Raw genomic sequence first — 27,356 nt, 5'->3', positions numbered from 1 at the left:
TCTCCTGTAAAATCAGGCAGCTGTCACATTAGTTTTGAAAATAAAATTGCAATACCCTTGGCTACATGAGAAATAAACATTCAGAGAGGCAAACCACCCATTCCAGTGGTACAATTCTCTGTAAGTCCCAGCTGTTCATGCATCTGTAACTTTCCAGCTCCTGGAGCAGGACAGCAAATCCAGCAGTGCCTACCAAAGGCTTTTAACCACCAGGTGTATCAATTAGCTCTGGATTTGTGGCTGCCTTAGGAAAACAGTTTCTCACCCAAACTGACCTCTCTAACTGCTACTTCCCACTGTCCTTTAGATCATAAATGTCTGCCAGCCCAGCAACCTTTTCCCTTAAAATCTTTTTTTTTTTTTTTAATTTGAGGATCCTTCTCATTTTTCAACAACACCTAAGTTTATTTTCTTTCTTCCTTTAGTCCCCACCCAACATGTCCTACTTCCACAGCTTGGAGAAAATCAGCATAACTTTGCATCAGCCACAGAGGACATTTATTCTGCCACAGAGAAATCCTTTATGAACAAAACCAGTTTCTTCACCCATCCACTCTATAAATTGCTTCTGAAGGATTCCCATTTCCTGCTGTAACACATTCTCTCACTGGAGTTGGGGGAAGCTGCATTTCTAAAGTCACTACATTTTAGCCACTCACCTTTGGAAGACTCTGCATAAAATAAATTTCCTTGTTTAAGCCCCACAGCATAAACCAGTGCTGTCTCCAAAAAGATAAAAGCATGCCATGTGTTGATGAGAGTTATGGAATTGTGTGTAATAATAATAAAAACCAATAATGGCATGTTCAGATAGATTTAGTTTATAATTTTGCTGTTCATTTGCTCCACCAGGGCTGTTAAGTCCCCTAATTTCTTTCATCACCCAATGTATTCTGAAATACCTTTCCACATTCACTTCTCAGCAATTACAGTCTTTACACAATTTAAAATCATAAAAAGCAAGTTCCATTTTCCAAATGCCATCCTCAATTCCTTTTGTACATACATGAGAACAGTATCCTTCACAGGCTGCAAAATAAATCCAGAACTTCCAGCTAACTAAACTGCTTTAATAACACCAAACCATTTCCAGCTGTCTCAGGGCTGTGGCACAGACACATTTGTCACCCAGATTACCCAAAGGCCACTTCAGCTGGCTACATCAAATTATTTATAAAAGCCATTCCAAAGCTAAAGATACAGTGCATTAGTCCAAACAAGAAAGCTTTTAAAGCAACTCATTCAAGGGCTGCATTGAGGGTGCCACTGATTAAACCAGAGAGGAATCTGGGAAATGGTGAATAAGAACAGCAAGCTGAAACTCAGGGAAAACAGCAACTTGAAAAAGAAAAGAAAATTGCAGAAAGAATCAAAAAATCATGGAATGGTTTGAGTTTGAAGGGACCTTACAGGTCACCCCTTTCCACCCCCTCCCGGGGCAGGGACACCTTCCACTGTCCCAGGGTGCTCCAAGCTCTGTCCAGCCTGGCCTTGGACACTGCCAGGGATCCAGGGGCAGCCACAGCTTCTCTGGGCATCTGTGCCAGGGCCTCACCACCCTCAAAGGGCAGAATTTTTATCCCTAACATCCCATCTTCAATATCTCAGTATCTTGCCCTCCTTCATCTTCAGGCCATTCCCCCTTGTCCTGTCACTTCGTGCCCAGAACAAAGCCTTATCAACCTCCCTTCATTTACAAACCCCTTCCTTCAGAAAAATGAACCCAAGAGGAACAAACCAGAATAAAAATGAACCACTCCTAACTGCTACCTCTCAGAAATCTCTTGATCACTAAAGTTATGGAAGCCACTCTTTGCAGAAGGTGCTACAACATTCCCTGTTAGCAGAGCACAAAATCAAAAGCAACGCTCCCCTTTGTCTGCTCTGCAGGAGCCAAGATCTTCAAAGAGTTTTCAACTTCACATCTATCACTGCTGCTGAAACAATACACAGAACTCTTTAGCAGACACTGTTTTCCCACCTCTTTGTTTGGGATCACAGCCTGCCTGCAGACAGAAGCTTCAAAACTCATCTGGCCCGAGCACAGCCAGCCTGAGGTCCCAGAACAGCCTCTGAGCACTCAGGTCCCAGACAAACACAACAAACTGCCCCATGCCACAGGGCTCTCCTGGCCACACTTCTCAGGAAGCCAAACACAATGAGAGGATGTTAAAAAAGCCTAAAATTAAGGTTTGAGTTTGTGGAAGTGTCCCACTGACCCCTCCAGAGCTGCTCCCAGATGTGATGCAAATCTGGAATTTTCTAGAACACTTTTTTGCGATTTAGACTTCATCAGTTCCAAATGCTCTGGTTCTGTACATTATGAACAAGAAACACAGACTCTCTTTTTCCAAAAGCTGTAATATTTACGAGTGTGTGGTCCCAGGGAGGATTGAAATTCAATTAATTAATGTTCTAAAGCACGCTGAAGTAGGAGATGAAAAGCTCTGAACATTAAGAACAATTATCTAAAAATATATTTGGCTTACATCTCTTTTCCTAATATTAAAAATCATACAAAAGCAAGATTTACTATTAGAAATTAAACATATTTTTTCCTTTTATACATCTATTCCTTAAGTACAAAAAAGAGAATAAACTTACTTCATTTGTTCTAGTAAAAGAAAGTCTTTCATGCTGTTCACCCTTCTTATACACATTTTCTTGCTGATGTTCTGCTTCTGCATTTAATCTTGAATATTTTGACTTTTCTTCTGAGGCTCCTTTTTTGCCTTCATGTTTGAATCTCATGACATTACTCTCTAAAGTCATTGTTTGCATAGCTGCATCTTTCAATTCCACTTTCAACAACTGACTTGCCTTATTAATCTGTGGCACTGCATCTGGATAAAGCTTCTCTTCCCCATCAAAAGTTGATTTCAATTCTGCTCGCTGCTTTAAGAATTTAGTGACCTGCTTGAAATGTTTGAGCTGAGCTCTTAGTTGAATAATCATTTGCCTAAGATCTTTTTCATCCTTTTTCTCTATATCTTCACTTGAACATTCTTCCTCTGTCGTGTTCAGATGATCTAACAGTTCATTTACAATTTTCATTTGTTCTTGTCTGCTACACTCAGGAAAGAGGAGAGAAAAGACATGAATTTAGATTTTTATTTAAGCAAACAAAAATACCTTCCAAGAAACCCTTCTGCTGTGTTGTGACATAGCTGAAATTCCCAGGAGGTTCTGTTTTTACTTACTAATGAATTACTCACTAACAGAGTTTTTGGAACCTTTTCACAACATGAATTATATCATAAATTGCCTCATTATGGCTTTTCTCCTACTTCACACAGAAATATAAGAAATATGAATGGATTCTCAAAAAGTTTACTCTCTACTTTAAAAATTAATTTATACCAACACCACACCAGCCTCTGGACCATACAATCATAGATTAGCCCAAGTTGGAAAGAACCCACAAGGGCCATCAAAGTGCAACTCCTGGCCCTGATGTTGATTTTGTGTGCAAATCTACTCCTCCATGAATTTCTAATGGAACAGGGAAGATGAAAAGTGAGAATTCAGCCAAACAGCCTGCAAAACCAGCTCATTACAGACACCAAACTGCCCCGTGGATAACTAGCTGCTCATGGACAGCAATGTTTTAAGAGAAACTGAAGCCAAATAAGAGGCATTTAAAGCACAAGCAAGCTCTGAAATTCTAGAGACAATTTCATGTGTCCAATAGAGAGCTGTTTGTGCCATTAAACATATAAACCAGAGTTTTAAACAACTGCATTTGTATCGTTTAGCATTTGAAATGGTAGAAGCTAACTAGGCTTTTTATGGCTTCCTCTGGCATCTAATGGCATTAGTGAGAATTCAGCTGTGCAAAGCACAAGCTCATCACCCATCAGCCTGGTCATTTATACTTGAACACAGGAAAAATTACACACTAGAGTGGTAAAGATGACAGTGCTAGAATTACTCATTAGCCAACTTTTAAGTAAAGATAACAAATAAACAATGTTTGCTCTTCATTTCTAAGGGAGTAGTATCTCCTCATTCACCACTAACTACTCCTGTGACATCTAAGACAATTTATGCCTGTTGGGAGAGTTTCAAGTAGTAATGTGAAAATACAGATTTCCTGAGTGAAGCCAAGTGCAGCATGGTGAACACAGAAACCAGGGTTTGACTTGTGGAACTCCACTGGAGATTCTGCTCCCAGCACTGACAGGCACTGGGAAAGTCACAGAATTCTGCACATAATCAGTCCAGAGACCAGGAAAGCAATGAGAGAAGGAAAAGGAGCTACAGAAGAAGGAGAGGAACATGAGAATGATCTACAGCAAACTAGAACTCGGTGCTCAACCAGGAGCATGAAACTGGGATAAATCAGTCAGGGTGTGGGGTTTTCCTTGCTTGGCATTGTCCAGTTCCTATGGAAATGAGCATTTCAGCTGGGAATTGATCAAATCCCAGTGAAACACACACACACACACTTGAATTCCACTGGTGCCAGTAGGGCTTGTATAGATTTAGGTCAACCAGTGTTTTTTCCTCCATGAAAAGTGACCCAAGAACTGAGAACATAGCTCAGCCAGTCCTACAGGTGGTGGCACTGGAATAACCCTCTAGTCAAGCACAGGACAGGGCCCCCCCTCCCTAAAGTGAGAGCAGCAAAGTCCTGTCCAGCCCAGGTGAAATGGCAAGGGGCACTCAGTGTGCAGCAGCACCCATTCAAAATTATCCCTGTAAAAAGTCACTCTAACTCCAATTCCTCCCTCCTTAGATCCTGTTACATCCTGTTTTGACAGCAGCAAAGTGTTGTCCCTTCCACCACAGCACTTTTCACTGGCCTGTGCTCTCAGATATTTTGGTTTTTTCAAGAAAAATACCACCTACTGTCAACTAAGCCCTTTGACTCTGTTAGACCCCACCCTGGAAACAATCAGTCCCTGCAGTAAAGCTCCCTGGATCAGTAACTTTGCAGAGTTTCCTTCTTGCAATGGGTTTTTTTTTTAAGGATTTCTACTGATAGTATGTTTCCTAATTACTTAATTGCATGATAGACTAAAATGGCTCTGAAGGTGCCTTGCCAATCTCTCAGGTAAATTAGACAGTGCCATTATCTAAATTCACTTTAGCAAAATTACCTTATTCTCTTCTCAAATAGAAATACTGTCAAAAGCAGTGCATATCCCTCATACTCACGTAGATTCCAGCACAGATGTTCTATTTTCTCTTAGAAGAGATGTGAGCAAGTTCTCTTCTGTTTCATGTTCACTCACTCCTGTTCTGCTCAAGTGTTTGTCAGTTGTATCATGCTCAAATTGAGGCTTAATTGGACTCCTATAATGTCTGTCTTTGCAGAAACTCTCTGAATAGCCTGATGGAGTTATCTGTTAAAAAATTGCAAACATTGTCTTATTACACAGGTATGTAATGTTCTATTAAATTCAGGGCTGTAATCTTTCTGTAATCAGGTTCTGTAATTCCTGATGCTCTTTATCTACATTAAGAAGCACCCACAGACATTTTGCTGACTATTTATTAATAGAAAAACTAATTAACATCTATTTCATATGATTAATTCATAGGGATCAGTTGTTTAGTAAGGAGTAAGAAGATTTCCCTGAAGGTCTTTATCTAACAAGAGGTATGAAACTTCTGGAATGTTGCCTGCAGACTGCAGCTAACAATTTTATTAGCTCAGCTTTGAATCATTTGTATTTACAGTACAGATTCTGTCCTGGGATCTCCAGATTCAAGCCCTGATGGCTGGGACAGGAGAAAACTTGGAAGCATTTACAAGCTGCCAACTTTCTGTATAAAACATCATGGATGTGTCCAAGGGAATTTCTACCTGGGATCTCCACAGCCATTCAAACCCCAATTAAACAATCAAAATCTGCAGCAATGACATGAGAATTCAATCTGGGCCCATCTGGGTACAATTCCCATCAGCAACAAGAGCCAACAGAGCTTTTACAATACATCACTTACCTGTTTATCCACCTCACAAGGAAAATCCAAAGATACCTGAAGGCATACCTGGTAAACACAGAAACACAGAAATTACAGATTTCACAGAGCAAAATATTATCCTTCTTCAACATTACAAACCAGTTTGCAACCTGATTATTTTATGATTGCATGATGCTTTATCTTACATTGATTAGATTGAGAGGCCAGCAGATTCCTGTTTGTATGAAAATGCAGTTTTACCATTTACCAAGCTACCAAGCATTTCAACCCTCAAGAAAGATCTACAGGATTTTTTCCTCAACCCCAGCAAGTGAATCTCACACAATTTGTACTGCAGGCCTGACTGCAATGGAGGCAGGAGACAAAGAAACACAATTTCAAGGGACTCTGTCACCCCCATTCACGGTGGCTATGAGCACTCAAACAGAAAACAATGAAAGCAATCTTGAATGCAAAACCAGCCCAGAAACACAGGAAAAAGCCTCCAGAAGATCTTTAGGATAACAATTAGTTGAATGCAAAATCAGAAACCAAGAAAAGTTTGTTTTGTTTGTGCTCTAAGAGAATGAAGACATGAAGGCATGCAGAGAAGACAGCACTGTCCCATAATGCTCCTACCTGACTGACCCTCTCACAAAACTGACTGTTCTGCACCTTCTTGTCATTGTCACCATCTTCAGGCTGCATCACAGGCTTCTCTGTTGTTTCAAGACACTACACAAAGTATGGAATGATGTGAAAATGTAGCACAAAAAAAAATACTGTGATATGAAACGTGCATAAATAAGTCAGTGATATGTCTTAAAAGAAAAATAAAAAAGCCTGTAATACAAAGTAACAAACACTGAATTAGATTCCTTCAACAAGATCAAAGAAAATTAATATAAACCCCAGGAATGACTCATATCAAATAAAGTGAAACTTCATCTTCTATATTCCTTCATTTTTATTTAACCCTTCCTCCTCAGAATTTATAGAACACACAAAAACCATTTAACCTCTCATGGCAAAGCAGCTCTGCATCCTCAGTCGTGTCCCCATTCTGCCTATTTTATTTCCCAATTTCCAGAATTTATTTTTATTTGCTACACAATTTAGGCTCTTCTCCAGCATTCAAGAAATAGATGCTTTTAAAAGTAAGCCCATGTGGCTTGCTGTACACTAGAAAGATTTACTGTGCCACTGAAGGTTACAATCTGCTGTGTCTATGCCTAAATTTGCCCATTTGCAGCAAATGGTGCCAAATCATCTTTTACTCCCTGTTTCCCCAGAACCCATCTCATTGCCTGAGCAAAGAGGAGGAGGAGGAGGACTCAGCTTTTTTAGGAGCAGCACCCAAGCCCCTGACATCAGCATGACTGAGAGCAGGAGCAGAACCCTTTTACTTTGCTGGATGCTGTTGAGCACTTCCAGGGATCCAGAGGCTTCTCTGGGCACCCTGTGCCAGGGCCTGCCCACCCAGGGAAGAATTTCCTCCTAATATGCCACCTAAACCTGCACTCCTTCATCTAAAGGCCATTCTCTGTGTCCTGTCCCTCTGTCCTTGTCCCCAGTCCCTCTCCAGCTCTCCTGGAGCCCCTTTAGGCCCTGGCAGGGGCTCTGAGCTCTCCCTGGAGCCTCCTCCTCTCCAGGTGAGCACCCCCAGGTGTCCCAGCCTGGCTGCAGAGGGGCTCCAGCCCTGAGCATCTCTGTGGCTCCTCTAGAAACTCTAATTATGCCCAATCCATGGGCAGGACACAGCCCTGCCACAGAGGATCCCAACCTGTGAGGGACAGAGTCAGTTCTGCTTCCTCAGAGCACTGGGAAGTGAATGGATGTGTGTGGTTTGATTTTGATTTTTTAATTGAGTATGCCCTGAATATATGCATATATAAATACATATATAGATAAAAATATACATATATATACTAAATTAATGAGAAAACCCCTTTCATCTCCCAACTCCTTGCAGTATAAGCAAGTCTAATGGTTTTAGGTATGAATTTTAAAAGGCAGAAACTGGATGGTGCAGAGTATTAAATTATTTGCCTTTTCCTTTTAGAATTCTATATGGAAAACTGACTTTCAAGTCATGTTTGGGTTATCTTGGTATTTTCCCTCAGACTTGGTTCTGTAGGACAACACAGAGTAAAGACAATTTGAAAGCTGGTGAAAGACACAGAGGGGGTTAGGGTATATAACAAGGGCATGCATTACAAAAAAATATTTGTTGTAATCATGGGATGCCAAAAGTCCAATAATGTAACTATTATTTTTAAAAAACCTATTTAGTTTAATCTTCCCTGTGTAGGTTCAGAGCAAACCCTACATTTGTGTATAAAATATAAACTTATTTGCACATGTAACTTATCCATGCAATGCAACTACCTGTTATGGGTCAACATTATTTAGTATCTGCTTTTCCCAGGCTAGTATTTGGTTTAATAAGTGAGGATTCATTAATGAAATTACTGCATAAGACCAACAGGTTGTAAATACACTGTGACAATAAATCACTGCAGGCTGAGCCTGATCCTATGGTCCTGTGTCTGAGAGGCTGACATGTCCTGGACTCCAAGGAATATGACCTCATGTGCAACAAAATATTAAAAGAAAATAAGTGTCTTAAGGCCAGAAAGAGAAGCCTACCAAAAATAAGCTGCCTGTTTTCAAGTATTTCCGTGGAGACTGAAAACCAGGAGAATGTTTCTCCTAAATGAAGCACTGATGTGCTTGGTTTGCAAAGCTCCCCAGAGCCCTGAAGGCTGAAATCACTGAGGCTGCTCCTCTCTGAGAAGGCAGATGTTCAGAGGACAGCACAAAAACAACGTTTTCCTCTCCTCCTTCTCCCTCCCAGCACGAGCAGGAAGCCAAGGAGCAGAGGACAAGGGGCTGTCAGAGCCTGCAGAGGCACCAACGTGCACATTGCTGATTTGTGCTCTGCCTTTGGGAAGGAAAAGTAGAATGGGAGCATTTTAAGAACCTGAGGAAGATCCCATATCCAAATTCCTCTTATAACACAGATGTCAGTGTCACCCCAGCACGACCCGAAAACAAATTCTAGCTCAAAAAACACACACACAAAAAAGCCAGGGGTTTTTGAGAGTGGGTGTTAACATGCAAAACACACTGTTGTGACACCCATAACCCAATATCCAGGTTGTCATTTATTGCCACACCTGATAAAAAGATAGCTTTTGAACTAAAAACTTCTAACTAAAGATCCTTTCATTTTTCAGCCCCATAGTACTACAGTCATTCTGGCACTGATTAAAATCCATATTTAACTTTCCTCTTTCCTTTCCCAGAATGTTGAGGTTTATTTATATTTTCCAAGCCTCACTCTGTGTCATTTTACATCTGATTCTGCAGTTTCTTCAGTGAGCAGCCCTGTATGTACCTGTCATGTGGAGGGGAGCAGGAGCACACAGCATCCTGTCACGATAATCCTGACAGGAATTCCTTTGGAATTCACTGTGGCATCCACGGGGATGCAGAGCCCTCTGCAGGATAACGAGACAAACTGCTAAAAATGTTAATTATGGAGAATGCAGGCACCTGGACAGGGATCACCCACCAGCTCTTCTCCCAAACCTCTCAGTGAAACATAAATTCACCATTTCAATAAAACCGTGGCACACCTAAAGGTCTGTTTCTAATTTAAAATATACTTCAATTAAAGACAGCGTGACTGTGTCTTAAAACTGAAGCAAAAATATTTTGTCACAGTCCAGTATACCTGCAGGAAACATCCAGGAAAAGACAGGAGCTTTTTTCCTGAGTTCTGCAGAAAAAACATTAATTCAACAGTCCCAGTTCTTGAATCAGCCAGTTCTGCATGTAACTGATTCAAACTATTTCTAATCTTGTTCTTTTGAGTTTAATTCAGGAATTCAAGACACAAAGCACCAGCACCATCATCATTCCTTTTGTATTTTTTCCTTCCTCTTCAATAGATTTTGCACGAGGATGGAACTGAAAGTAAAAAGCCTCAAAGGAACATAAAGACAAACACTACCAGCCACATTTCAAGTAATACTTTCCAAGCTGGAAAGGTCACCCAGAACCTCCTGAACAACCTTTACCACTCACACACATGGGGACCCAGCACCCAAATGCTCCCAGTGCAAGGATTTTGCCAAGGCCTCTCCTTCCCCACGGCTGAGACCAGTCTCAGCTTTGGGGAAATGAATGAAACACCCAGCAAGAATTATTTCCTGGCATCTCTCAGCAACTCACTACAGTGCTGGCCCCTTCTTCAGGTACTTCTCTGTTCTATATGAAGAAACAGCCACATGTTTAGGGGAGCTGAAGTTCTATTCCTTGGGTTATGGCTACACTGAACCCTCCTATTTTGAAGATGCATCAGAGATCTGAAGGAAACTCTTAAATAATTAGACACAGCCTGAGAAGGACTATGCAATAGCAAATAAACTTTCAGGAATAACTAAAATGTTTTTGAAGATATTGCTTTCTTTGTAGAGTTAACTATTTTCCTCCCTTTCAATCAACAAAACAAAATGATCACAGACCCAATTAATATTTAAATGAGTATGTTGCTTCCCTAAAATCAACTTGACACATCACTGAACACTTGCACTGAGCTGCTTCTCTGTCGTGCTAACATGTTAAAGTTGTTTACATCATTAATTTAAAAAGTTATTATAAGGAATTAGCAACCTCAGCCCCAAGGGCTTTACACTCCTGCACTGATGTAAACGACTCCACAAGGCAGACTGATGTGAGAGTCAGACTCTACTTTAAAACAAAACCTACCTCTCTGTGGTTCAGTATTTCCAGTGCTTCCTTTCCTTGAGAATCCTTTGTACAACACCCAGACTGTCTTGCCTTGAGTTCTTGATTAATTGACTGCAGCTCTTTGACCATCAGGAGCAGGTCAGCAACCTAAATAACCACAGGAAGAACAAGCAGAACTGGTAACATCCAAACTAGTGGGAAAACAGTAATGGCAGATAAACCTCCAGCTAAATGCAAACTGCACTGGGTTTGTGTATCTGCCCTGTGTTCATCTCCCCAGGTATGGAAACACGCTGCTGTATTTGTGAGTTAGTGTTCAAGGTACCTTCATTTGGTAACACTGTTCAGTCAGCTATCAAGTTTAGGTAACAAGTTTCACAACTCAGTAGCAAGAACAAACCTGAGGGCACTCACACAAACGGCTGATTTGAGAAGAAACATTTAGTGCAAGAAAAAACAGCATTACTGGAAAGAAGCAGCATTCAAGAACAAGATGTTCTTCTCTCTCCAAACCCCTTTAAAAGCCACTCTCACACTGAGCAGTTTCACAGACACAATCTGACTGGGCAGTTGGGCTCAAAACTCTCCTGGCCACAAAGCTATGAAGTGTATCAAGAAATTTGGAGAAAAAAGTGAAATCTTTTTATCAGACCAATCAATATACTTGGAAAACCAGGTCAGCTTTCAGTCACACCCTTTTTCCAGTAAGAAATTACTTATAAGTGTCTTCTGCTAATGAGTGTCCCTGAGCCTTCTGAAAAGAACATGCTCAGAGATAAAATTGGTGAAACCCCAGAATGGCACTGGGACACAATCTGGGGCTTTTTTAGGGACACCTGTTCCAAGTAAGACAAACTTCCTTCCTTCAGATTACCCACCTCCAGAGCATGAGCACCTGCCTACAATTCAGCTGTCCCTGAGAAACAGGAAAACTTCACTTATGCTCACTCCCAACCAACCATATTCAAAATTATTCCTTGTCATCAACTGGTGCATGGATCAGATGCCACTGTGCAGGATCAGGAGAAAGAGAAGAAGTTTCTTAACTCCAATACTGATTCATTGTTTGGTCTGCATATTTCATCTCTAAATTTCAGTTTTCCCTACAGACAATAGAGAACTCACCTCAGGGTTATTTTATAACATGCCCTATTTACCAAAGAATTTGCAAATCCTGGGGTGGAGTGTTCTAGACAGAACAGAGAGTATAGACACCACCACCTCCATGATTAATAAAGGTGCAGGAAATACACATTGTGGGATGCTCAAGGCAAAACCTTTCTTTGGAGCTGATGTAGATGAAGTCTGAAACTTGGACTGAGTCAAAACCTTGAGTTCAGGTGTCCAAGACCACAAAACCCTGGCTGCAAATCACTCAGCTTTCAGCTGATTCTGAAGCCCATGGGTGTAACAAAGTCTAAACAGTTCATAAAAGGTGGGTCACAAACCACAGAGATGGGAGCTTCAAATCCTTTCAGATCTACCCAACTGTACCTAAATAAATGCTTCTGTGAGAGACACAGAAACTAGAAACAAAGCAGAATTAAGCCATTAGGAACAGTAAATAATGAAAAAGATCAATACCTTTTTTTTAAGTTCTTCCAGAGACAGATGGTCTATCTGAAGGCTTAAATGGTCTTGTTCTCCTAAACAGATACTCATGTAAGATGTTTGATCTCCACAGAAAGATAAAGTTTCATCTGCCAAAATAGCCAAGGACAGAGGTTATTTCAGAAACTTCATTTGCAGGAAAACACAGCACAGAATGCACAGGACATTTCCAATAAGAAACTTCCAGTAAGTCTGTGGGAGGCCACTTAAAATGTTTCATTCCCAAAATAAGCTTTCTGTTTAATTGAAAAACATTTGTCCTCATATTTCTTTGTACTTCTGTCACACAGACTTGCTGCATTTTCTGTGGCTGTATTTTCTGTGGTTATCAGCACAAGTTGTGAATGTAATTCTGAATTATAATTTACATATTTAGCATTACAATTAGAAATAATTTTTAGGAAGGATAAGTTAGGCATGAATAGTTCTTCTATTTTAACTATAGTTTAACAAGGTCTCAAGGAAAAACGTCAGGTTAGACAAAGTTAATGAACTTATTTTGCTTTTGGGTCAAAAGAATGCAGTAATTGGATTGAAAACAGTTACTTATTCACTGCCTCTACAACTGCAGGAATTATTTATGTTTCAATAAACACCTGTTTATTTACAATATAAATGACAGTCAATTCTATAAATAAATCTCATTAGATAGGGAGAAAGCATGACTAAATTAGGACAAAGAAGAGACATGCAAATCCTACTCCCAGTTCTGACACTGATCCTGTGGCTGCTGCAAGGACCCAAAAGTCACAAATCATTACTAATTTTTCAGCCTTTATTCCCACCAGCCTCACCCTCAGCACAACAGCTCCTGAGAGCCCTGCAGTATCCACAAGACCCTTTGGCCCACCCTGGTTGTTGATTATCTCTGGGCTTTTGAGGTTGGAAACTCTGAAACAGCTGAAGTTTACCTTTTGTCACTTATCAGAGCTGTCAAGTGATGCTAAAATTGAAAATCTAAGTTGAAAGGGGAAGTGAACAGGCTTTACTGTTATTTATATATCCCCTATGGGATAAAACAGAAACATCTTGTACATATGCAGTAAACTATTTAATGATACCCACTTATATGATTCTTTTCTATATCTAAGAATATACTAAAAACACCTCCCAAGACATACAGCAAAAAAGCCAGAAGCTAAGCTATATTTAAAAGCTCTACTTTTTCTGAATTACTAAGTAACAAAACTTCTAGGTATTTTTTTCTTTCTCTGGAAATACTTCTGTTAGGAGGAAGTGACCAGTGCCTGAGCCACAAGCTCTTTGGGAAGTGATTACACCCCATGGTCAGAAAGTGATCCCATGGGTGATTCCAAGGCAGGAATCTCTGACTTTTGTGGAAACCAGTAAATTCTGTTTTGTGGAAACCAGTAAAAGCTGCAGGCAGCATGAAATGATCCCTGCAGTAGAACTGCCATGGAATTTCTAACATTTGCTGCATGGAAAGAGAGAAACTGTCCCTCTGTATGTGCCCTGATTGCTCCAGGACATTCTGTTACAAATCCACCAAATCAACTGTATAAAAAGTCAAAAAGAAATCTTTTTGCACCTTTCAAGAAGAAATATTTTCACTCCTTTTTTACTCTCAAATATTTTTTCTCCATGCCAGCAAACTGACCGTAATAAAACCACTTTCCTTTTGTGCTAGAGGAGGGTTGGGCTGGGCATGGATACAAACCTTTGTGATTTTTCATATCCTTAATCTGATCTTGTAAAATCTTCTGGAGATTCCTGTTACTTAAAACATCTTCTTCCAGTTGTTTTCTCAACATGAAAATGTTGTTTAGTTCCACTTGCAGGCTATTTATACTGGGAGGAAAAAGGGACAAATAAATCTCTGAGATTCAATTCAAAACATTTTGGTGTGCACTGGTTTTTTTCTCCACTCAGGCTTGCAGCCATTTCCCATTCCCCACGGCTGGGTTTCATCCCACACTTCCATCATTCTGATGCATAAGCACAAACAAATCCCTACATAGAAAGAGGAGATTAAATGTTTACATACACAGCATTTTCCTGCTCTTTTGGGCTCTGCTGCCTAAATCAGCTTCCCCATGACAGAGCTCTTCTACCAGCATCTTTCTGAGCAGTTCTTTTTAAGGAAAATCTAAATTACTATCTTCTAAAAACTGTGCCAGAAAAATATCATTATCACATAATGCTGATGGCTTTGTGTATTCCATTATGTGGTGACCATGGAAACTTTGTTCCCTTGCCACAGAGCTCCAGCAGATAATCTAATCCTGCACTTAGGAAAAATATCAAAAGATCCTGTTCCATTGAAAATAGAACCCAGACACAACTAACTGTTTTATTTCTTCATTTATCCACAGTCTGTAAAAAGACCCCTTGAGTTCCAAATTGTCTCAATTGTCTCAGTTACCACAATGGGGTATAAATGTCCATACTTAGAATTTATAATTTGTCAAGGTGAAATAATCTTTTAAGCAATTTGCTACTGAAGCTCTTCAGCATCAGCTGCCCCTCAGGCCCCAGAGTCAGCTGCCCCCTGCTACATCTTCCCACACCCTTCAACTACACCAACAAGGCAGTTCTGTTCAATCAGTAAGAAGATTTAAGCGCTGAAAATAAACCAACCTGAAATTGTAATAAAATGAAATAAATTTGATTTAATAAAAAATAAATAAGAGGCTGTTACTGGACTCTTTGTATTATTTATTTGTGCATTTACTTCACTTAGTGTTTTAAGATAAATTAAGCTGCTGCAGAATTTTCAAGCCATTGCACTAAATGACAGAGAATTCAGGGATCTTTAAAAAAATTTCTATCCACCTGATGGGAGACTGTACAGGAAGACAGAGCACATCATACTTGCATGAGAATAACAGCATACTGCAGATGCACATTAATTAAAAGGCTACATGTATGAAAAGCCTCTCAGTCTGTCTCCTGACAAGTGTGCTGTTGTCAGGGGTTCCTGCACAAGAAACTACTGCTTTAAACAATTCTTCCTCACACAAGAGCTCCTTTGAAGTGAGAGCTCTCTTAAATGCTCAGCAAAAAAAGATTAAGAGTAAAACCTAACCAACATATGACTAGAAGCCAGGTAAGCACATTTTCTCCTTTCCATGAGTTAAGGGTTTTATAAGAACAAGCCCTGATTCCCCTCTTGGAAAATGAAGGAATGTCTTGGTTGTGACATCCAGTAGCTCATTTTGAAAAATAACCACCCAGGCTGCTTAAAATAAATAATGCCTAAAAGAAGATGTGAGCAAGAAAACAGATGTTTGCCCAAAATCCATGTCACTGCTGATGGCAATTAAACCCAGCTTCCTCATCTGTGCATCTGCAGGGCTTGTTTACCCACTCCCCTGAAGTCTGGGATTCAAGTCTTGATGAAGTTTCCAGCACACTCCAGCTCCCAAAACTGGGAGATGGAGGAATAAGAGCAGCTCCAAGCCCTAGCTCACTGTGCATCCTCTGCTGTGGTGGCACAACAGGCACTGACTGCTCCATGCATTCCAGAATCACAGAATCACAGAATCACTGGGTTGGAAGAGACCTTCAAGGTCATCAAGTCCAACCTGTTCCCTGACACCTCAACTAAACCCTGGCACCCAGGGCCACATCCAGGCTTTGTTTAAACACACCCAGGGATGGTGACTCCACCACCTCCCCAGGCAGCCATTCCAGAACTTTATCACCCTTTCTATGAAAAACTTTTTCCTAATATCCAACCTGTATTTCCCTTGGCACAGCTTGAGGCTGTGTGCTCTGGTTCTGTCAGTGCTGCTGGAGAAAGAGCCCAGCCCCAGCTGAGCACAGGCACCTTTCAGGAGCTGTGAGAGTGACCCCTGAGTCTCCTTTTCTCCAGGCTGAGCACCCCCAGCTCCCTCAGGGGTTCCTCTCAGGGTTTGTGTTCCCAGCCCCTCTCCAGCCTCGTTGCCTCCTCTGGATGCGCTCGAGCGTCTCAACGTCCTTCCTAAACTGGACACAGCCCTCAAAATCCCACATCAGGGATCAGCACTAATGATCCTGATCCTACAGAAGCTCATTGCAAAGCCCAGTGATTACACCTGCAGTTCTGGGTTTGCTGATTTACCTTATCTAGAACAGCCAGTTTCAGAGCCAGCTGCTTTGCTGTCATTGCTGTAGAGAATGTGGAGCCTCTCCCTGCCCACAGAGCAGGAGCCACTGCCAGGTCCCACTCTTCATATGAAATCAGAAATAATCTCCATCAGCTGGCTGCTAGCATTACTTTTCATCAGTATTTTTTCTAGTATCTAAAGCAGGTCCTGAGCTGTGGCCAAGCACAAGCTGGCATTGCTGCTAAGTGCTTAACTCACACACAGATCTCATCTAGTCTAGTGCTGCTTCTTTTTATGGTTTCCAAACTATAGTGGTCTATAAAACAACTGCAAAATATAAACAAACATTCCCCAAAAGCTGGCAGATAAGCCACTGCTTTCAGGAGCTGGCTCTCAAATGTTTTAAATACTTCATTAAGAAATTTGCAATTATAGCAGTACATTTTTTAAAAAACATTTAAATTTCATTTGTCTACAGACTAAGAGTTTTCTTTATCATAACAACATCTCCTTCTCAACTGCCAAGTAATAACAAGATACAGAGTAGGCTGCAGATTTCTTTCTGAATTGTTGGGTTCTTTGATTTTAAAAGGTTAAAAACCACTTGCTCCTGCCACCCTTTTCAATGCTTTACACTGAAAGTGCACTATGCAAACTTCAATTACTCTGTTTTGTTTAACCTTCTCCCAAATCTTCATGTTTATTTTCTCATCAAAATTCTCAGAGTGTCACTTTTAAGATAAGCATTATCTGTATTTTAGGAGTAAAAAATGGCAAATTGTCCAGTGCCCAAAAGTTCACTGCAATTTGGTTTTACAACAGATGCCAAAACACAAGACCTAAGGATGGAAAATCCGGCTGCTTACTTTGGTACCTAAATGGAAACAGGGCTCATTTGAGATTCCAATCTAAAAAGAAACATTTTCAGAAACATTTTAAGTAATTTAGATAATAGAAACTCACTTACATAAATATTTCTCTTTAGAGACTACTACAGAGAGCTTATAAACAACTGGCCAGAACAAACTAATCTCCAGCAAAGCTGCACATTTCTTTACAACTTCTGACTTTTGCCCTTTGAGTTCAGATTATGCCCCAAAACAGAAGAAGCAGCACTTACCTATCTGACTCCTTGAAGGTCTTCACTAGAGTAGAATAAATATTCTGTTCTTTCCTTAAAGCAAGGATCAGCCTCTCATACTCAGCTTCTTTATTTTCCTAAATGAAAAGAACATCCTGTGTTTACAATGTGATTTTCATGTCTGTGCCCATGTGTGGGCTTGTGTCCTGAAGCACTTCAATCCCAGTTTTCTGAACAGGATCACCAACATGGATCTGAGAACCATTCACTGCCCTTAAATCCAGCTGTTATTGAAGGAGGCAAGATTGTTTCACTGTGTACCCACCATGAGTGAATCACACACCTCAACAGTGCCCCAGCATTTTTCTCACAGCCTCAGAAGTTTCCCCCATCCCCAGCAAAAGCATCCTCACTCCCAAAGTTCCCACAACAGGAACAACCTGACAGGCAGCTACCCCAGAGGAGGGGAAGGGGAGCAAACAAGCCAAAGCTCCAAGCACACATTTTAGAACAAGTCCTCTTTGTGTTCTGGATAAAATTGGCTTTTTCGGGGTGAGAAGATTCAGCAAATTCTGTTCCAACTCTGTACAAGAAGGATTATCTTGAGCCCCAAATAAAGGATGAACATATCAGACACTGCATAAGTCAGTTTTCTGCACACTACAAGCTGCTGCTTCACTTGTGTGAAGAAAAGAAAATGGTTTATCTGCAGTCTTGCTCACAGAAAGGATGATATTATTATTATTATAAGAATAAACATAAACTCTTTGGTACATTCTCAGTAAGGATCCACTAATTTCCCCAGACTTTTTTCACTCCAAAACAACCAGAGAGTCACTTTTTCAGCAGGAAGTAAAAAATGCAGCTACTTAATGGAGTGTTTTCTTGCACTTACTATGTAAAAATATCTGAGATATCAGTCATTTCCAAAGAGAAAACAACTGGGATATTATAGCAAATTCAGATGTATTAATATCAGGCACAAATTCTGCCTCTCTTAAAGAATTTTGGTCCTCTCAGTTTTCTATTTTGACAGAAAACTGAAAAGAGGAAGAAAAAAGGTGCCACAGCTAAGGGGAATTTCAGCTAAGGGAACTCTCTTAAGAGATACTAAATCATTAGTGAACAGATCATTAACAAGGAAGAAACCTACACCCAGGAGTTTTAAGCAGCTGTTATTATTCCAACTGCAATTCCTAAGGAGGAAATTGCAACCAAAAAAAAATTCAGCTACAATAGAATCTCGTTAACTCACACTAAAGATGCAAAGACTGCTAATTTGAACAATTCAGTGTTCTGCAAAGTAAACAGCACAAAAGCAAGGACAACTGGTGTTTACTTTTAATTATTTACACTCTTACTTCACAATATGCCAGCAAATATGTGAAATAATATTTTGCAAGTGTAATCAAGCTGTGCTCAGGTGACTCCAGTTAAGGTAACCTGCCTGGCAGGTCCTGCTGCAGCTCCTACCACTGATGCTCCAGAGCCTCTGAAGAAGTGACCTTGCCTTTGGACAGGTGCTCCATGTTCAGCTGCCATCATCTTCCTTGAGAAAGTCTCATTATCAAAGAAATGAAAAAGCTTTCTCCACCACTACTGTGTACCAGTCTAATTATTTTAACTTTGCCTGATGCTTTTAGAAACCTTGGCACACCAGGCTGCAGACAACACAAAAAGAGACAAGAAATGTACCTCCAAAAGCAGCACATTTGTTCAATGATCTGTACACCATGATGCACTGATGGAGTCAGGCAGTGATTCAAAAATTTAACAGTACCTAAAGGCTGCATCTAAGAGACATTTCCAGGTTCTAGTGCAATTTAGACATTAAATACTATTCTGTATCAAAGTGAAAAATCCTGAGCTCCACATCTAATTTATTATCTAGATGAGCAGAGGAAAAGCTCCCAGCAAAGCTGCTGACTGAGCATGGAGAAACACAAAAACAGATGGAGGTGGGTGATCCAGAGGCCAGTAATAAAATAATCTCATGAAAAAAAAAGTTAAAAAGTACATCTTGCAGCCTAAATTAAGGAGTCTTATCAATGTGCTGGAATCTCAGCCTTTCAAGAACAGTCATAAAGCAAGAAATACACGGATTGTAATTTAAGTTGGAAAAGTTTGATCACAAACACTGACCAATGACGTAGAAAGTAACAGGAAAAAATTAATCTTTTCATTTAATTTAGTTGGTTCACAGTCTGTTAAAAGTTCTAGTGAACTCTTCCATATGTCTGATCCAAACCTTGCAATTATTACTGAGGACACTACAGAACTCTATCCTAATTAAAGCTCTTCCTGAAGGCCTGGCAGAGCACTGTCATTGTGCAGAGTTAGGAGCACAAATGAGGGAAGGAATGGCTGCTGCACGAACAAAGCAGTGCCACACACAGACCCTGCTCCTTTTAGGATTCACATGCTGGGTTCTCCACTTGGACCAAAATCTCAGTAACCTCATGAAATCCTCCCAACTCTTTCTGCCTAACAGGAGACATGAGCTGTTTCTTAATTCCAAATGTCACAGGCTATACACAAATTATTAAATTCTAAATTCAACTACCTAGGTAAAGGTTAGCAAAATCACGAGGAAGTGTTCCTGATTTTTTCAGAATCTTTCATGAATAATAAGGATGAGGAGATGCAGCATGAACATCCCTTTTTTTTGCACATTCTTACTGTCATTTCTAAATAACGTGTAGGAGTGAATTATTTCAATCAACTCCCCGACGGTACACAAAACATAAGGCAGCTCTGTAACTTAAATAGACTGTAATGCTGTGGGAGTTAATGAAACATTAAACCTCTTGACACATGGTGTGAGGGAAAATGTGTTAGAGGAGATAGCTGCAAGACATCCAGGACCATATTGCAGTGAAGGATTTATATTCCCGTGAAAGGAGGCAATCTAATATCTTAAAGTCTATATTTAAGTCTGAAATACTATTCCTAAGCAGCAGTGGTGGAAAACATAACTTATTTTCATTAAAGGTTCCTTTAGATTGTAAGCAATGAAAGTAAAAGGTTTATACCCCCACAATAAATAACTTATTGGCAACGTCACAAGAATATCCGGTTGCCTCACTGAATGTTCTTGTGCTTCCAACAACCCTCAGGATCATTTCAAAATCTCTGAAGGTTAAAGGATAAATGACTGAGAGAAGGATATTAGCTATACCTCCTCACTGATCCTTCACTAGAGTTTGGTCATTTCTTCCAATTTCTAAATTCCTTGTCTGTAAAACACATTTAACTGTGAGACTTTCCCTAATGAGAAGTTGCCAGACTCCCCTAATTATCAATGCCTTCACTCACTCTCTCTCATGACAGTGGCTCAAAAATCCAAACTCCAAAATTAGAACCTGTAATTTATCTTTCCTGGCCTGGCCAAGGCACCCAGCAGAGCTCTGGGTGTTGGTTGCTTTAAAATCTATCATTACATTAAAATAAAGTGCAAAGATATGCTGAAGGAGAGAAAAGTTCTGTATCTCTCCAATCAATTTCTTCAACTTTAAGAGATCAGTGAGGCTGAAGAGCCTGGTTTCTGTCCCCTCTGGTGGGGAGGATCCAGCTGTGGGTGTGTTGAGAGTCAGTGCAGCACAGCAAAGCCATCCAGAGTGCCAGGCAGCCAATGAGAGCAGAGCTCTGGATAATCTGTGTCCAAAAACTGGTGATTAATATGCCCAAGTGGGTCCTTACAGGAGATAGGTGACACAGAGGTTGAGCTGAGAGGACAATGGGCTGTGATTAGCTATTGTTCAGTCACTGAGTGCACAGAGCAGAGAATGGGCTGTGATTAGAAGGTGTGTCTGGGTGATTACCTGCACTGCCTGCCACTGCTCCTGCCCTGGTTACCCACCTGAACCGAGGGAGGGGCACACAGACAGGTCAGTGTTTGATTTCCATTAATTCCCTGTGATTTTCCATCCTAGGTCCCTTTGTGACAGAAGTTAGGTGCATGCACTGCAGTTTGTTGTGCAGAAGTGCAATTTCCCCCAAGCCTTTCCCAGACCATTTTCTGTATCTGCATATTCACATATACTGGGATAAACCTTCACTGCTGCCCAGGCAAACAGGGCTGCAGCTCCTTTTCTCTGAGCTGGCCACACAACCAGGACTCCACACGTTCTTATCTCTCCTATGGTTAATTACAGTGCCCATCACATTCATCATCTCACCACCAGACTGTTCAGAATGTGACCCAAAACACTGCACTTATGCTTCCTTTGCCACTGGCTCCCTTTATTCTGAACTTCCTTGAGAAAGTCTGTTAATGACTAACATATTATCAAAGAAATGAAAAAGCTTTCTCCACCATTACTGTGTACCAGTCTAATTATTTTAACTTTGCCTGATGCTTTTAGAAACCTTGACACACCAGGCTGCAAACAACACAAAAAGAGACAAGAAATGTACCTTCAAAAGCAGCACATTTGTTCAATGATCTGTACACCATGATGCACTGATGGAGTCAGGCAGTGATTCAAAAATTTAACAGTACCTGACTTCTTTTTGCTAGAACAGAATGGAGGGTAAAGGGAGAAGGAAGTACTTCTAAAACTAAAATTTTGAATTTTGACCTCTCACTTCAGGTACAAATCTTTTCAATTCATAGCACCAAATAAAGTAATGGGCACATATTGCTCATCCTTTTTTAATACACATATTTCTGTACAAGTTCTTATTTGCTTTAAAGCAGTTTTCTTCTGGCCCTGGACATGTTTTCACTCCCACCTGTATTTATTCTCACATTCCATTTATCTCCTGTGGTCACCAGCTCTGTGCAATCTTTCCCCTTATCCATCCAAAGTACACAAACTCCTCTCTGCACCTCTCTCCAGAAATGCAGATTTCCTCCCACTCAGAGAATTATGTCTGCCCTAACCACCAAGAAACCCCTATCTCTTCATGGCAGGCAAAACACCTGAAAGTAGGGAATTTAGTGATGCCATATAAATTCATCAGAGCACAAAACATGGTGAATTACAGCATATATCAATCCACAGCTTTGAAGCCAAAGTCAAAATTCTCTTCAATTTGAAGGTACTAACTTGCAAATGAACAGTTATGCAAAACTCACCTCCAGCTCTCTGACTATCTTGATAATTGACTGTTGAGTCTGTGCAGCACACTTCTCCTCTACTAAGCCCTCATTTTTCAGTTCAAGTTCTTCATTAGCTCTTAAAAGGTTCTTGCACTTATTCTGGAGCTCCTGCAGCTCTGCATCCTTTTCTTTAACTGTTCCATCAAGTCTCTAACAAAGGAAAAAAGGCAATTTTACAAAATTTACTCGAATTTAAAACTGCAAAATACAAAACGTAACAAAATTCAGAAGGATAACCAAGGATGACCTGGAACATGTTATTTACACACCTTGCAAAAAGAGCTCAATTCAAGACACCACAATCAAAACCAAAAGATGCACAGAAGCTTTCCTCACCTATGCAACCTTTTCAGTATTAAAAAATGAAGTCAAGGCATGCACCTTTGTCTCCAGGTACAGAGCAACCTCAAATCCTCTCTGCATTGCTGAATACCATCACTACTTTTTTAATTCTGTGCAAACTGAACAGGGGCCTGTTACCATTCAGGCAGGAACCTTCTCATACAGGACATTTGGGGCTCCCAGAAAAGGAGATAAAATATTTCAGTATCTATTCCTCAATTTCCACTTTGTGCACAATAAACTGAAAATCAGGAGCACTTCAGAGCTTTTACAACAGTGACAATCCTACGTAAGTATTAGCAAAGCTTTCTTCCCCCTCTGTCCACACGCTTCACAAAACCCTAACAAGAAATCCTGGTGAATGTCACACACTCTGTAATTACAGGTCTGCTCTGCAAATACTGTATTATGAGAAGTGAAGGATTATCTTCAAAATCAACAATAACTCCAACTACAAACGTGATTTTGTAATAATTCCCCACACAAAATCAAATTATAACTTTCCATTTTTCACTTCAGAGTAAGTCTACCTACCTCAAGCAGCAGATCCTTGTGATTGACACTGTCTGTCAGCTGCCTTATAACAAGTTCTTGGCTCTGCAGCTTCTGATTGCTTTCACTCAAAAGAATATTGTAATGGTGTTCAACTGCTTTTTCTTTCTCAGCCATTTCACCATGTAATTTCTCTAGCTGATTTCTAAGGTCCTACAAAAAAAAAGAAACTGAATATGCAGCAAATCAACTTTAAAGAAAGTTTAAAACTAACAACCCACACTATCACTGAAGAATGCACTGAAGCCACTTTCTCTTGGCATCAATGAATACAATTAAAGAAAGAACAACTTTCAGATAAGATGTCAGTATTTTCTTCCATAAATCTAGGTTGTTGTTTAAATGCTTTTCATACAGAATGGCTGGTCTCCAAGGCTGTTGGGAATATTATGCACATAGATGTTGTCAGAATGAACATTCACTTCTGAGTCAATTTACTCCCTGGCTAGAAATAGGAGAAAATTGCTTACAGGTGATTCAGTTTGTCATTTGCCTTTTTTCTCATCACACCATGAAAATTGTTGCACAATGGTTACTTTGGCATCAAACAAAAGGTCAGAAATGTTAAAACCTTTTTCTTTTGACAAGAACACAAACTTCAAATGACCAACCAGGTCAGGCTCATGATCAGAAGGGATGAACAGAACTTGATGTTGACTCTGGCTCTGTTAATTACTTCGTGCAGCTCCAAGATTAGCTGCATTACTTTCACATCTTAGCTTCCCAGCAGAGAAATGTGGACATTCTGCTCCTAAACCACAGGAACAATCTCTTTCAACAGCTTCTACACAGCAGCAAGTTCCAAGGACTCTGAGATCTGTTAGGACCAACATGGAATGCTGCAGTGGAAGAGCAGCAGCTCCTGGGCTGCACCAACCACAATCCCAGCTCTCCTCTGCAGCCCCACAGATCTGTCCCACTCCAGCAGAAAACCCACAGCTCCCCATGGGGTTTCAAAGTCTGCCCACCTGACAAAGCCTTGGGTCCCAAGAAGTAACATCAAACAATTCCTACTCCTGACATTCTGCTAGGCACCAGGACAATCACTGCCTCTATGTGAATATATGACATTAACAGCATGGAATTTAGAGTCAGCTCACAGATAGAGTGGAAAACACTTCAGAGCACAGGGCAGTAGGAAAATTTCCAATGTGGCTTCTCTGTCTTTCCACCTTCTCTCCCACCACCAATGTTTTGTGTCACTTCCAACATTTTTGCTGGTTGGTTGGGGAGTTTCAACACTGTCAATTGAAGGAGGCAAAGCCTGCAGAGACACCAGCCTCATTTTATAAACTTTTCCTCTGCCTCGACTGCACAGATTGTGTGGAAGAAAGAGAGGTAGAAACTTGTAACACAGGAGCTGTTACCTAAAATTAAACAATTAAAACTTACAGGAGACTTTATATTATCTAAACTTCTGTTCAGAGCCAAAGAACCAGGTAACACAGCCTACATCTTCAAATAAATGTTTGCTATTTATTCCCCAAAAGGGCCCATTTGTGAAGTAACATGAGCCCTTTAAGTAGTTTGCACATATGGTAGTCACTTATAAACTTTATTTTTACCTCCACTGGGATTTAAAATTTAATAGTTGTTTCTTATTCTAAGTCCAAAGAAATAGCACTAGTGACATTTTAATTGTAGTCTCTTTACAAACTGTTTTATGTCCTTTTCTTGACTTAATTACCTTGCTTCATGCAGGTTCACATCAAATCCTTAACATCACTTTATTACTTCAGTGTTTTATTTCTGTTTATTTTGCACATTAAGTGCAAAATGTCATTTACAAAGCCTTTTGGTTTACTTTCCTTATTTTAGCTTCATCTCCAGGATTCAGCTAAGAAACACCTAACAGCTCCCAAAACCCCCTCAAATGTTATTCAAAGAATGATTGAACCCTGACCCTCAGTTCTACAAACTGATTTTTTTCAGGAGCAAAAGAACCACTTGCTTGACTAAGAAAACTGAAGAACAGCAGAATCAGGTCCAAGTTTTGTCTAGATACCCAAACTCTCCAATATGTTCCTGTTTTTTCCTAACTGCTGCCTATAAATACAAACTGCAGTGGGAAGCAGTGCAAGCTCTGATAATTGCAAAGGCTTTTGGCTCCAAGTTGTGGAACTCTTCAAGTGGGTCACCTTAAACCTATTCCCACACAGCACTGGAATTGGAAGCAAAGGATCAACAGCAGTGTTATCACATCCCCTGTGCTGCAAAGGTCACTCCTTGGCTTTTTTAAATGCTATTTTTATACTATCATGTTACTGAGTGGCTTTAACTGACACATTACCTGTAATTAAACTTCAGGGGACTTTTCATCTGGCCTGCAACTTCAAGTGACCAACACTGTGACTCTAGTGAAAACCAGAAGCAGCTTGAAGATGACAGACATGCAGAGTTAGAAAGATGCTGCTACAACAACTGTACTCCCCCTGTTAGCTCATCTCAGTCCTCCTGGTGCACAGCACCTGTCAGGTGCAGAAACCAGGTTTCTGCCTTAAAACAGCAGAACTCTGTAATGGCCAGGTTTATGGGAAGAGCTGGACTGACAAGAGATGTAATTGTGGAAAAAGTAGAACAGCCTGTGTGAGATTTGCAATTTGCACATAACTTTGCCTCTACTATTTCTGCCCCCAGAACTCCCTAAATCCTTCCCAAGGCAAGCTAAAGGTGAAACTGAAAATTACCTTCTTTGCATGAGCTGGAATTCTGTAACACACCAAACTATCCATCACTGTAGCAGGTTGCTTGAACTCACTGACCACTCAAATTGTCTGGGAGAAAATCTATTGGTTTCTATACATTGACTTGCAAGGGTAATATAGTACCTACAGCTCTCAGAGCATAAACTTTGCAATTCTCTCTGCCAACCTTTTCCCCAAGAGACCTTCCTATGATTAATGATAGCTGAACTAAGAAAAATGAATGTGAAACACTCTAATATAGAAGACTGGAGCAGATGCCTCCCCCTCCTTGTCAGATGAAAACCAGTTTGGTGAATAATTAAGTTGTGAAGCTCCAAAACCTTCCTCTCAGGCTAAACTACAGCTAGGAAGACTAAATAATAAATTCTGCCTAATGAGTTATTATGCATTTCCCCAACCAACTGATCAAATATGAATATCCAGTAAATACACTTGAACTGTCTACATTTAGGCCTGGAGAGAGAATGGATATGTGAAGTGTTTAGTCATGTAAATTTGAACAAACTTCTCAAGGAAGAAGCATTCCATCCCTGTTACAGGCACAGCACCATCACAGCCATGAACAACATCAAGGATGAGATATTTATTCCTCATCAACAGTGTGTAAAAATAAAAGTTCAAAGTTTCTTGTTCCAAAGAGCTTTAAGTGATGTTTAGCAGCATCGTGATATGCTTGACAGTGAGCTTTAAAAGCCCTTTCAGATACCTTTTAAAGTTGCCCACCCTAAGGCAGGAACATGGTCCAAGAACATCTAAACCCATTAATGCAGGAAACTCCTAAAATTGGACCAAGTCTGTGATCTGGATGATCAGTTCATATGTAACAATCTTATTTGATCTAGTTTCACCTTCTTCCCCCTCCAGGACAGTAATGCCCAATTCATGTCCAGACAAACTGGGTTTACAGCAGGCCCAGAAATGCATTTTAGGGGGGTTGTTTGTTGGGGTGTTTGGGGCTTTTTTAATGAATATGTGGAAAAATTAGCATTACCCCACTTACAGTACATGGAAAGTCACTGCAAATTTCTCTGTGAATGAGTGAAGAGCTAGGACAGCAGTTCATTACAGAGATTGAGGGCATTTTCTACAGTTTATACACTTTTTTTGCTAACTTTATTCCAACAAAATAGAAACACTGATGAATAGGCATCTTGGAGCATAAATAGAACTCAGTTTTTAAGGCTGTCTCATAAAAAGTTTGCAGCAGATCACCAAAGCAGTCTCCTATTTGTCAAAGAGCA

At 40.3% G+C, this 27,356-nt stretch overlaps 1 protein-coding gene across 1 annotated transcript in view; it reads right to left on the bottom strand.

The window, feature by feature from the left end:
• CDK5RAP2 (CDK5 regulatory subunit associated protein 2) overlaps positions 1 to 27,356 on the bottom strand; it is a 70,297-nt gene that overhangs the window by 28,121 nt on the left and 14,820 nt on the right. The window contains 10 exon segments of the mRNA XM_059865458.1: positions 2,605 to 3,067; positions 5,161 to 5,348; positions 5,953 to 6,000; positions 6,553 to 6,648; positions 10,690 to 10,818; positions 12,256 to 12,371; positions 13,961 to 14,091; positions 17,452 to 17,549; positions 22,493 to 22,666; positions 23,393 to 23,563. Coding sequence (XP_059721441.1) covers positions 2,605 to 3,067; positions 5,161 to 5,348; positions 5,953 to 6,000; positions 6,553 to 6,648; positions 10,690 to 10,818; positions 12,256 to 12,371; positions 13,961 to 14,091; positions 17,452 to 17,549; positions 22,493 to 22,666; positions 23,393 to 23,563 — 1,614 coding nt within the window.

This window comes from Haemorhous mexicanus, chromosome 21 (genome assembly GCF_027477595.1).
Source record: "Haemorhous mexicanus isolate bHaeMex1 chromosome 21, bHaeMex1.pri, whole genome shotgun sequence".
In the NCBI taxonomy this organism is placed as follows: domain Eukaryota; kingdom Metazoa; phylum Chordata; class Aves; order Passeriformes; family Fringillidae; genus Haemorhous; species Haemorhous mexicanus.
Note: the sequence above shows the minus strand (reverse complement) of the source record. Positions and strands in the feature narration are given on the sequence as shown.